Source organism: Theobroma cacao, chromosome 1, assembly GCF_000208745.1.
Source record: "Theobroma cacao cultivar B97-61/B2 chromosome 1, Criollo_cocoa_genome_V2, whole genome shotgun sequence".
In the NCBI taxonomy this organism is placed as follows: Eukaryota; Viridiplantae; Streptophyta; class Magnoliopsida; order Malvales; family Malvaceae; genus Theobroma; species Theobroma cacao.
In genome coordinates, this window is record NC_030850.1 from 20,574,760 (window position 1) to 20,588,057 (window position 13,298).

The window sequence follows — 13,298 nt, forward strand, 5'->3', positions numbered from 1 at the left end:
AGTTACAAGTCTTAGTGGGTTGTTAATCTCCATTGCTTATTTGAGGTAAGGAGTGGATAGTTGTATTGCTGAAATTGTGAATTGCGGTTGGGATATAAATTGTCGATTTTGTTCTGTTGGTATGGTTGAACGGATAATTATTATTAATTGTGTTGATTAAGGCTGGATAAATAACTATTAAATTGTGTTGCTGGGGCTGGACGTTTGTGTATTAAATTGTAACAAAGGCACATAAAAATGGACTCACTTCATCAGAGAAAAAGCATCGGTTGGAGTTACAGTGTTAAACATGCAAATAGCTAATATCTTCACTAAAGCATCACAGTCAAGGCAGTTTCAATTTTATCAAAAATAAGATTATTTCATAATTGTTTTTTTAATCTGTATTTTGTCCACCGCTTAAAATCGGGAAACTGGTTTTAGTTAAAGTAAATTGTACGTGTTTCCATGCAGTAGGTTTTGGAAGCGGCAGAGCCATCTAAATCTAATTAATACTAGCAAATTTCCTCTGGAGGATGAATTAACAAATTGGCAAAATAGATAATCAGTTAGAAAACATCGGCGCACAACAGATAACCAGAAATATTGTCGAAATCTAAAGGAAGGATTTAGAATTTTAGAAGGACTGACTCTGAAATATATGTTATTATTATTATAATATATATATATATATATATACACTTGAAGAAGCTGACATGCGTCCAGCATGCAAGATGTACATCTTGTTTCCAAATTGATCATCAAGACTCAGTTCAAAGCACAACGCCTTCCGTACTGTAAAGACATCAAATGATCATTTACACAACTTTGATGTGAGTAATTCTCGAATGATACAGTGGTTGGATTTACAGATTCCACTAATCTAGGCAACCAAACACAATCTCTTACTTGCTTCAATGTCAGTGTGTGCAACAACTTCTGCCCCATGCATGATATATCAACCTGCGACAAATCTATGATATGAGAATTATACGCACCTCAAACAAAACTCTATCCAGATGGAAACCTTCATAAGCTATTGCTTCTTACTTTCACACTTGACTAAGTTTAGTTTTTTCCTTTTTTTTTCCTACGAAGCCAAATGTAATTTTTAAATAGGCCAAGAAGCAATAGATCTAGCAAACTTAGGAGGAAACAAATTAAAGCCCCGCCGCAGATACAAAAACCACACAAATTAAAGATCACCTACAGGGAATATAAAAAGAGAAGCAACCCGTAACAATAACCCAACGCCCAATTAGGAGAGAATTAAGAGAGACAATATGGAAACAGAACCCATTACAATACCATGTATGTGTATCTCAAACAAATTTGGACATGAGATTGACCTCTCTATACATGCATCCAGGATTGAATATTTAAATATTCCTCTCAATGGGGAAAACTTCTTGATCTATTAACTGAACAGCTGGTTGAATCAAAACCATTTTGATTTCTTAAGTTGAATTTGTAGGAAATGAATTTTATCTATGAGATAATGACTTTACCATAATGAAAAGAGAGGAAGAAAGAAGAAACACAAGGCATGGGAGCATGTCAAATGCAGTGGATACTCTAAGGTAACAAATAAAGAGGCGAAACTAAAAGTCTCATTTATGTAACAATAGAGTTGCATAACTTTGTAGTCCGTACTTTGTTCTGTATTTTGAATTAATCCACTCTTCAGCTCTTAAAAGTCAAATTAGCCTTTCCTTTTGACCTTTTGCAGATCAAGCGAGCGTTTTGGTTACATATAAGCAAGACTAAGTGGAGGCCGGACAATATAAGCCTGCATGTCAACTATTTGGCCACACATTTAGCTCTTCAGTTCCATCATTAATAGATGTAGCTAGGACGGCAAGGAAGAGGCTCTAGTACTTTTAGGCCTCCAGATTGGAGTCTCATCATGTCGGTTTCTTTTTTTTATAAATTTTATTTTTCTTTCTCTGCAATATACTAACCACCAAAACTTCTGTCTGGATTTAGGATTAAAAGACCACTCGAAGGTAATAAATAGTGAGTGTACCTTAATTCTTTTATTCGGAAAATACAGTTTAACAAGGGGCCGGAGGGATTTGAAAAGGATACATTTTTATAAAAGATGGTCTGTGAAGTTAGATATAAATAAATTTATAGAGAGATTAATTATTTTGTGGACACATTTGAAAAAATGGGAGTGGATAGACTAAACATGTTCAGTGTGTATTGGTCATTGGATACGTGTAACATGAATGGGCATAGATACATACATGTCCAGGACGACTATGCATTACTGTTTTGGATTCAAGATGCAGAATGTTCGTGGCTTTAGGTGATTACTTGTGACATGTTTTGATCTTTCTTGTTTTTTAAGGTCTTATGTGTGATGGAGTTAATGTGATTTATCTTATGCGGTGAGATGTGTGTTTATATTTGGTGTTTTCTTTTCTATTTCATTGTTGTGAACATTCCATTACTAGATGGTTTATAGAATTTAAGATCATGCATTTAATCTTTCAATTAATAAAAGTGATTGTTTGAGAAAAAAAAAAAGAAAAAAGATACAGTCTAGTATACCATTTAAACCCTTCGGAAATAAATAATTTCCTAATTAGAATTTCTTTTTATTGGATTGACAAAATGACTTTTATTTCTAATGTGACAATATCACAACTAATTATCCAAAAATTTTTAATTTGTAAAAGTATATGGCATGTAGTTATCCTTTCCTTATCTTTATATGATCCTTGACTATGGTTTTTTTTTTTCCCTACTTTTGAAAGGTAAGAATAAAGCTTATTAGAATAATTTAGAAACTAAACAAGACTTATAATGTAAAATTTAATTTTAATTTTGTATAAATAATCAAAATTTATAATTGCATGAAAGTTGGGGGCCTTCCATAACCTTTCACTTTTGGAAAAATTACAAAAACTCATACTTTTTAAAAAGTTTTTCAGTCAAGTGGTTTTTAGGAAACTTATAAGTACTTCACAACAGAAAATAAAAATGAAAAGGATCATCAATGTCATCCTATTAAATAGTTATTCTCAACATTTATTTTGAAATAATTTGTCAAATTGCTCAATAACGTTTTGAAAGGTGCAAATAGCTCTAAAACAAACTTATTTATTATTAAAATCACCATGTAATGCGCGTTATTTTACAAAAAAAGTTTATACCCTCTTCTTCTTCTTCTCTCTCTCTCTCTCTCTGTCTCTTCTCCTTTCCCTCTTAGATATAGTGTAAGTATGTATCAACATCTCCAAAATAATAACTAAATGTGCCAAATGACCAAATTCTAAAGTAAATTAAATTAGTAGACTAAAATGAAATTCAACCTCTTTTCTTATCTCTCATAATTGAAGTACAAACTTACTTTATATTTTGCTAACAAGAACTAAAGTGCACTATTTAAGATTACTGTATTTTGTATTTTTACTTAATATACATAAAATTTTGATACTTTATATTTGTGTCTGGGATAAGTTCGGATCTATGTGTGTATTTAAGCATGCACTTCCAAAAGGATTATGAAGGATTGCTAACTAAATGTGACAAATGACCAAATTCTACAGTAAATTAAATTAGCAGACTAAAATGAAATTCAACCTCTTTTCTTATCTCTCATAATTGAAGTACAAACTTATTTTAAATTTTACTAACAAGAGCTGAAGTGCACTATTTAAGATTACTGTATTTTGTACTTTTACTTAATATATATAAAAGTTTGATGCCTTATATTCACATTTGGAATGAGTATATGAATATATATGTGTGTATTTATACACACGCTTCCAAGAGGATTAGGGAGGATCCAACATAGACAATGCACTTGAACAACCAAGAGCATTGTCAAGTTAAACAAGTTCAATTCTTGATATTATATGATAAGGAGTTATAGGTATTTGGTTTCTCACTTAATTAAACATATAAATATTTATTTATTTTGTCTCAAATCCTAACACAACCTAAATCTTGTTTTACTCGGTTACTCTCCTCTCTCCTCTGTCGATGCACTTCGCTCCTCTTCCTCTTCTTTTTCCTTCTCCCCTGACCGCACTCTTCCTCTCTCCTCTTCTGTTTTACCCATGACTCTCTCTCTCTTAAAATCTATCATCGCACTGCACGTGGCCCCTTCCCCATTCTGTCCTCGTCTTCTTTCTTTCTCCCTCACGTCTCAGCAAGGTATCACCAAAAATTTCAAATACCGAACAAAACAGTAAGATTAGTTTTTTAAGTAATGAAATATTTGCTAATTCTATGTCATTATGCTTCAGGATGACACGAGCATTCTTACTGTGAACGTTTTTGTAGCCCTTCAAAAAAAAAAAAAGTGTGAACGTTTTTGCATGATTTATGGCCTTGAACTGCTCACACCCTTCTTCCCTTTGTAAACTTCCCAGCTGGTAATTAGATGCTAACACAATCTTGTATTTCTATATTTTGTTTCTAGAAACATGTGTTTACATCGTAGAAATTGATCCAACTTTAACAAGGTGAGAATGGCGGTATTGTATCTACTTGTTCAGGTTTAAATAGAAATCATTGATAATGCTTTGGGTTTGATGGCATGTCTATTGACACGGACAGATTGGTGAATATAATTTAGATTCCATGTTTGGTTTGTACCTCTGTTGTAATGAATTCTCATTCTTACTTAGAGGCTGCGAAAATTGTCTTTTAATTTCTAGTTATTTGGAGAGAAGAAGAGTGTGATGAGGGGAAAAGTAATGAGGATGACGGGAAAAGAAGAGAAGAGGGAAAGACATCGACAACAACATCACGGACACTGGCGTCGACATAGGAGAGGAGAGAAAAAATTATGACATGCGAGTTGAGGAAGGAAGAAGAATCTAGAATTAACTTAATAGGAATTTAACAACTTGGGATATTTAACGAGTAATATTTAGAATATTAAACTTTGGATAACACTTTTAAATTTTAACTTTATTTATTTTGTTAGTATAAAATATTTAAAAAGTTGAGATACTCTACCTCTACCTCTTGACAACCCTACACTTTTATGAGAACCTTTTTACATACATTGGACACAGAAAGTTTACTCAAATGTTTCTATATTGATGTTTGGGAAATATAGTATACGTATTAGCATCTCTAATATACTAATTGAATGTGTCAAATAACCAAATGGCATCAAACCTAGATTTGTTTTCTCCTATCATTGATTGTATTATTTTTTATTATTAGCGAAAAAAATCATTATACCTAACAAAATAGCAAAAAAAAAAAAGCCCTGAAACAAAGCAACAAAATATGCTATTTGATCCATAATGAATTATGCTTGCCATCTACAATTTCCACTAAAGTAAAATACTAAAACAGCATTAAATTAAGAATAAAAAAAAAATTAAAAACCAGTAGACCACAATATGATTCAACCTCTTCTAATCATCTCTTGTAAGCACAAATTCACTTGTGATTTTGCTAAGAGTACCTTAAAGACATTAAAACTAACTCCTTTACCTCATTTTAGTTTGCATGTATAAGAAGACTTTGGTCTGCCACTTGTGAACAAGACATAGTTATTTCTTCCGCTAGCCACTAAAATTTTCTACTCTATGGAAAAGGGGATAAAGATGAGGTAAATATTGGAAGAATAACTTTGCGATGGTGGAAAGAATCAACATATTATGGCATTGAGAGATAAATCATCCAAGTGAATATCATAGCAAAAGAAAAACATGTCTATGCAGCAACATATCTATTCAGAAAAGATCGTAGAAACGATTGCTTCACGTCAATACATATATCTTTTTTATTTAAATCATGTCACGAAATCATATTTAACAAAAAAGTTAAATTATTGATCGTTCAATGGTAAATATTTATTTGACCGGACTCATTAATGATTCTTCCAACGAAGAGTTTATCTTTTTCAAGAATATATAACGACGTGGAGAAACAAATCTTCCTACAAATTACTTAAAGAAAGAAGGGTATTATTAGATGTGTTGTGAGCAATCGTCAAGAGGCAACGACATCTTTTGTTAATTTTAATACGTGGAAGCTCTACCAGGGGCAGAACTAAGCAACTAATTTTGTCAGAAATAGAAAGACATGCATTTGAAAGGCCGGCCTATACTAAAACCCTAAACTGATGAAATCCAGGGGGCTAAGCCTTAAGAGTGGATCTGCCATGTGCCATGTGAATTATTATTATCCGCTTAATATGACCGCCCACGTAATGAGAAAGCTTGTCACTTCAAGCGAACAGACAATCACTTTCATGCAATGCTAATTTCTTTGTTGTTTGAAAATAATGAAAAAGGACAAAGACAGAAAAAGGGGAGAGATTTCATTACCTCAGCTTCGTTGGAGAGACCAAGCTTTGTAACCAGGTACTTTTTAACCATGAAAATCGTCACGTTCTCGTCCCTTTTTTTTTTTTTTTTGGTTTATTTTCAAAATTATTTTTTTTCAAAGGAAAAAAAAGTAAAAGACAACAAAACCCAAAAAGAAAGCAACGTCAGCTTTTTCTCACTCATTTCACTGAACACCATCATTAGCAAGTAGAAAGATAGGGAAAACACGACAGTGATATGATCAACTACGAATGCTAACGTGCACCGCTTACTTCACTCTAATGTACGCCTTTGGTATTTGAGGCAGCGCTTCTCCGTTCCTGCTATAATCATGTCAACAGATTACTTTCACCAAAAAAACAAAAAGATTGAGTAAAGAAATCAACCTAGCTACTTCATTAATACGGTAAAAATATAAGAATTATGAAGGAGATCAATATGTATATGAAGTCTGATGAGATGATCATGGAATGATGTTCTGGTATTAACCTAGCTAATAATATTAACATTAATCGAATGATGTGTTCTTTGCATCTTGAAAACTAACTCACCACCTAAACAAAAGTATGCGTGCGACGGAAATTAGAGAGATGAAAGCAATGGAAAATGGTACTAGAGTGGAAAGAGAAAACAAAATATGAGAAATAGATTACAAAAATAAAGTAATAGAAAAGAAAATGAGGTTAATGATGGACAGATGAAGAAAACTAACATTGATGACCAAAGGCATAAGCAAAGGACATGTGAAAGAGAGAGCATGCGTGTGTGTTAATGATGGTATCATTGAAATATAGCTCACCGGTTGGTATAAGACTGAAGGGTAAACCACAAGCCAGAGTGGGGTCTTGTTCCTGCCAAGTAATCATGGGAAGTATTGGGAACCGGCATTTGCCAGTCATCCAAGCCAAGAAAGCTACCTGAATTCATGTCGCACGGCCACCACGCCATATCATCATAATCCTCATCACAATGATCTTCATCCTGATTTTGCCACGAGCCCTGATCATAATTACCAGGCGGAGCCATGCCTATTACCCTGACACCATGCTCATGGTCCAACTCCAAGCCTGGCATCGACTCTAAATCTCTTCCTAGACTTAACCCTAGCTCCAACCCTGCACCACAACCAGTTGGTTTCTGCTTAACTTGCTGGAGCTGCGAAGAAGGAGATGCTGAAACTGCGTTTCGTTGATGTTCCTCTTCTTCTTCTTCTTCTTCTTTCCTGCATGCAATGCTAAACCCTAACCCTAACTCAAGCCAGTCTTTGTCTTTTGCTTGCTCTTCTCCCGACGGGCGGTTGTAATCTTCATGAGTTTTCTCAAAATGCGAAGGAGAGGCCATAACCGCAAGCCACTTTGAGGATCTGTTTACGAAAAGTTAAAAAGGGAGGGGCTGGTTTGGCCCTTTATGAAACGGCAAACTTGTCTACTGCTCATACCAACCCACAACCTCATACACACACCCCTATATGCCTAGAAATAAAACCCTACTTCTCCTCTTAAGTATGTTTATATGGACATCAATCAAAAGTAAGTAATAAACCCAAGTTTGTTCACTTTCTACTTATTGTGCGTGCCTCAATCCCCTTTTTGATTTCTTGTCTCAAGACCCACACAGGGAATTACAAAATTATTACGGCCAATTGCTCTTTTCCGAGGCTCTCATGGTTGTGTAACGTGTTTTCTTGTTGAGTTCGCATCTCAAAGTCTCTAACAGTAGAAGAAGTAGGGTTTTGTTGTTAGTTTCTACAGCTACACCCTGCAGAAGCCACAAACTAAACAGCGCAGAGCGAGAGAGCAAGAGAGAGAGAGAGAGAGAGAGAGAAGTGGAATGATTTACTGTACCCCGGTAGATTTGTTCACAGCATCTTCGCTGTTTTAGTACGAATTTAGCTCTGCATCGACCCATTCAACAACTGTTCCTACTCCATTTGCCTCCCCCCTAACACTTACATAATGGACGGGATTAACAGTTTAGGCTCACAGGGTCGATCCTTGGGTTGGATGAACATAAATTTTTAGGTTTGATTTGACTTGAAAATACTATTATATGATTAAATAATATATTTTCGTTTAACTTTAATTTTGAATTATTAACATTATTTTTAATATTTGATTAATAAATATAACGTAAATGAATAGATTGAAGTCAAATTTAGACTTGAATTTTTAACGTGTCAAACGAATCAGACTTGACTCATAAACATATGTAAATTTATGAGTTTAATTAGATGGAGGAGTTGCTATTCTCAAAGAGCTAGTTAAGTAAAAGCAATTGCAATAGCATCCTTAGAGTTTAGCTCATCTTTTTTATTTTTCTGTATTACAGTTGCAACCAAAATCAATAATCAAATGCAATTTCAAACGAGCAAAGCGTTAACAGGTTTTTCGCATAGAAGTGATGACCCCACAAAAGTGGAAAGCACGATTCAATAGCTGGACGTATACGTGCAAAAGCAAAGGTTATAATAGAAGGGACCGCACCAAGGGAGCCTTTTCCATGTAAGCAACAGGCTATATATAAATATAAATATAAATATATATATATATATATATATATATATATNAAATAATAATATATATATATATATATATATATATATATGTATATATGTGTGGAATAGACTCTACACCCAAGCCATCCAATATATAATTAAGAGTGATCTAGGTAAAAGCATATACAACCAAGTTCCAACAAGTCGTCGGACATAATGATGGCGAGGACCAATAGCACAACCTACCATAGCAAATGTGATAACTGTGGCTCCTTCTCTTGATGGAATTGATATCTCCATTGACTACAGTAAATTCTAACAATAAGATAGATTGGTGTCGTTTATGCATACCTCTTTTTTCTCAAATTGAACCTTTATATTTATATTTTTAGCTTGTTGCAAATTGAAAGTCGTTAGCTTCGGTACTAAGGTTGCATTATATATATATATATATATTTACTGGTAGCGTAAGTATTGAAGCAATTCAAGATGAGATTAATTCGATTGATAAATTTTTCAAAAGCTTCTCAATAATCACAGGTATATGAGATTCAAAACAAAAATATAAAGAAAATGATTCAAAACCCAATTAATAGTGTACATAAGGAAGAGTTAAGAGAACAATGACTAGAGATTGTCCAGCAATGATTGCATTTCTTTAAAAAATATCCAAAATTTTTAAAAAGTTTGAAAAAACAAAGTTGCTTTCAGAAGAATTTTCTAAGGTTACCCTTTTGAGCCCATTGTCAGGTGGAGAGCACCCTAACCATTAGTGAACTATTTCTCAAATATATATTTTTAAGGTTCTTATGAAATTCTCAAAAAACCATTATTATGATGAAACTAGACTTCGTAAACTTTCCAACAGCTTGACATTTACATTTTTGGGATTTAAAATGAAAATTTGGTGGAAAATCTCTTTAAATTGTTAAGAAATCGTTTTCATATTGCACTATTCTAGAAAATTTTGTCAATGATTTTCAAATAATTTTGATTTCTATGAAAATATAACTTTGTTTAAAATTTCAGCTTAAAGATTATTTTAAAATTTTGATTCGAAGTTGACCCGTTTGCTTTGGGCCAAATTCACCCAATTAGTTACTGAGACCAAACTAATTGGCATTGGAAAATACACTTGATCAGCTTTCCAAAAGATATATTTTTCAAATGTAATTTCAGAGCTAGAAATTAAACTTTGTTTTTAAAACGGTCTGACTTTTTTTTTATTATTATTCCAATCACCCTAAATCACTTTGAAACCGAAAGAGAGTCTAAATTAAAGGGGTCAGCGCATCCAAAACCCTACTGGTGCTCTATATATGATCCCTTTAACTCTCTTTTTAATGGGAGGGAGCCAAGAAAGAGAAGAAAAGAGCCAGAAAGAGAGGCTGACTTGAGCGACTTAAGAGACAAGTACAGTAAAATCTCTATAAATTAATACTCGATAAATTAATAATTTCAATTAAATAATATTTTTGGTCGATCTTGACTTGAGACCAATATGGTAAATTAATAATTTATTAAATTTATAAAATAATGCATTTAAAAAAAAATACATATGTCCCACTTGATATATAAATTAATAATCTCCTTATATATCAAAATTATATATATACATGACTCAATTAGGAGGCCTTTATAAAATATGACTTCAATGTTATTTGTTTCTTCTTGAAATTGATGTCTCCATGGACCTTATCTCTAATTTTTCTTAGTGTATTAAGAAGCTTTTGTGTAGTATTCTCGTATTGTAAGAAAAAATTATGTAATGTGATTGTTGCTTTGAGTGCATTTTTATGTGAGATAGGCTCCACTACAGAGCTATCGTCTTTAACTTCATATTCTTCGTCAATTCTCATAACATTCTCAATAATTTACTCATCACGAATAATGATATTTCGTAATTTAGTAATTAAGTAATATTTGTATAATCACAATATAAAATATATGTATTAAGTTCAATCTTTTAGGAAAAAAATAAAAAATATCTTGACAAATTAATTTTTTATTAATAAATCTATAAATTAATAAATTATTAATTTATCGATTAAATAATTTCTAGATTAATTAATAAATTTTTATGGTCCTAAGGGTATTGATTTATAGATATTTTATTGTAGTCTGATTTTGATTGAGAAAGCCTAAGAGATTTCCCCCTTCAGCAACTAATGGGCTAAGACACTTGGTCATTTTATAGCCCTAAACAACCTCCAAAACAATATCCAAATACCAAGATCTTTTGAATGTAAGTGAGGTAGCCAACTTCACTTTTTTTTGGCGATGATGGTAAAATTAAAGAGAGTTGGATGGTAGGAGAGCGAAATCGAGAGCACAGTAGACAGATGCGAAAGAAAGAAATCAATAAAATTAGAGAGAGTTGGATGGTGAGAGAAAGAAATTGAGAGCAAAGCATATGGATGTTGAAGAGAGAAATCAAGGGGGAAAATTGTCGTAAATGGTTTTAATTTATCTAAAATGGCTTTAAGGGTATTTTTGTCAACTCATGGCAAAAAATGGGTAAAAATGATTAACTTTATATCATGGGTTATTTTTGAAATGACCTTATGAGGTTGACAATTTCTCAAATTTTCCTCTTTAATTTATCTAAAATGGCTTTAAGGGCATTTTTGCATTTTTGTCAAGTCATGGCAAAAATATTAGGAATTTGAGAATATAGTACCTCAGAAAGCAAGTATATTCTCATGTTTAATTTATTTGTAATGAATGTACATTTTGGTAATAAGACGAAGAGTTTGTTTTAAGTAAGCATTCATTATTTAGTTATTAAGATATCATGATTCAGTTATTAAGATATCATGATTCTATTGAGATATTAAAATACATTTGTATAAAGAGTCATACACAAGAGACATGTATTTTAATTGAATATAAAAATTATTCATAGCCATATAATAAAGTTGGTCACTTTATTGTGTTAAGGCTATAGTGTCCAGATTACTTCAAACGAAATAAATGTGATTCACTTCAAGGGAATAATGAGTCTCAAATCATTGAAATGACTGACTTCGAGTAATGACACTATAACATGAACTAGAATCATGTAAGAATCAAATTTAAGTTTAATTGTTACTTAAATCTTGATCTCACACTTATGCATTTGCTTATAGTAGAATCGAAATCTTGATAAATAGTAGACTCGTGTTTAATCTCGTTGTAATCTTTGATATATCATGAGCATGATTATCATAAAGTGTTGATCTAAATTTTGTATGTTGGGATTATAATTGAGATGAACATTTAGGAACATATATTTAAATAATGGAGTTCATAGCATTAACATCAATTCTAGTGATTTCAAGAAGATTGGTGACTAATTTGGGCCTAGTGGATTGATGAATTAGCTATTCATCAAATCTTGATACTCAAATGATTAGATTTAGAGTATTGGATCACTAATTGGGTGAAATTTGAGACTAAGGAACAAAATTGACATAAGGGTAAAACAATAATTTCATCTTTTGTTATTGGATGGTTATGAGGGTTTACAATATAAGGTTTGCAATTGACTACTACTAATTAATATCAAGTACTGAATCATTTCTTGTAATTATAGTTAATCCAAGAATGCAACCACGAATCTATGGTGGAGCGATTTCATGGTTAATAAGTTTAAATTATTTTAATGAGATTACGAATAATTCTAAGTTTATTAGAGCTTGGAATATCTATATCCAAATAGATTCCCAACTTAGCTTCGTAGGATTCAACTTGTTTAAATTGGAATGCATGCTTTATTTAATTAAGTAAATTGTGTACAAAAATGGTAACTTTAACATGATTTGTCTTAATTTAGACAAGATAACATGTTTGTCTTAATTTAGACAAGAAAACATGTTTTGTCATAATTTAGACAAGAAAATATATTTGTCTTAATTAAGATAAGAAAAATACATTTTGTTTTAATCTAGATAAGAAAACATATTTGTCTCAATTTAGATAAGATAACATGTTTTATCTTAATTAAAGACAAGAGTTGTCTTAAATTAAGATAATGTTAAGAGGATTCTTGCAAAATGAATCTAGACATCTATGTTAATTAAAAGAGATTCCATGTTTGATTATCACTCTTTTATTTATTATTAATTCTTGTTAAATAAAGATAGACAATAATAAAATAAGAGTTATTATTTAACAAGGAGTTTTATTTTATCAAGAACTATAAATGATAATTAAAGAATTAAATTATTTATTTTTTAATTTTAACATTGATAATTATGGAGCATGTTTGATGTATTTATATCTCTAAATGAATGGTCAAGATTGATTCAAAGGCATTTGATTTTGATCAAACCTTTGAGGCTAGAGTTTTAATAAAAAAAAAAGAGATTGGAAGAAATGGAATGTACGTATCTTTCTTGAAAATGTTTCAACCGTCACTTATCTCCTCCTCCTCCTAACTTTGCTGTACCTTTTTTCTTCTTTCTCATTTTTAGCTGAATTTTTTGAAAGAAAAATAGCCCTTAGATTTTAGGAGAAAAGAGAGATAAAATCGGTTGCCA

The 13,298-nt window shown here is 31.8% G+C and overlaps 1 protein-coding gene across 6 annotated transcripts; it reads right to left on the minus strand.

Annotated features, from left to right (window-relative positions):
* Nucleotides 668–8,287, minus strand: LOC18612903. 6 transcript variants are annotated; one of them, XM_018115782.1, is made up of 5 exons: nt 7,084–8,287; nt 6,557–6,607; nt 6,285–6,357; nt 889–942; nt 668–774 (listed from the first exon to the last, which is right to left on the minus strand). In XM_018115782.1, the coding sequence occupies exons 1-5, from the start codon at nt 7,623–7,625 to the stop codon at nt 748–750; spliced, it is 747 nt and encodes a 248-aa protein (XP_017971271.1). In that variant the 5' UTR covers nt 7,626–8,287; the 3' UTR covers nt 668–747. The 6 variants fall into 6 exon arrangements, 3 of the variants coding, with proteins under 3 accessions (XP_017971271.1, XP_007049948.2, XP_017971263.1); XR_001926708.1 differs by lacking the exon at nt 7,084–8,287 and adding an exon at nt 6,997–7,038 and having other exon boundaries at nt 668–942; XR_001926710.1 differs by lacking the exon at nt 7,084–8,287 and adding an exon at nt 6,836–6,918 and having other exon boundaries at nt 668–942; nt 6,557–6,604.

What these genes read in the sequence shown, in the direction of transcription:
- LOC18612903 (XM_018115774.1), bottom strand. Translation starts at nt 7,625, where the DNA reads ATGGCCTCTCCTTCGCATTTTGAGAAAACTCATGAAGATTACAACCGC. An exon ending in CTTCAGTCTTATACCAACCG is followed by an intron (nt 6,608 to 7,083) that starts GTGAGCTATATT and finishes ACATGATTATAG; the next exon opens with CAGGAACGGAGAAGCGCTGC. An exon ending in GTCTCTCCAACGAAGCTGAG is followed by an intron (nt 943 to 6,284) that starts GTAATGAAATCT and finishes GATTTGTCGCAG; the next exon opens with GTTGATATATCATGCATGGG.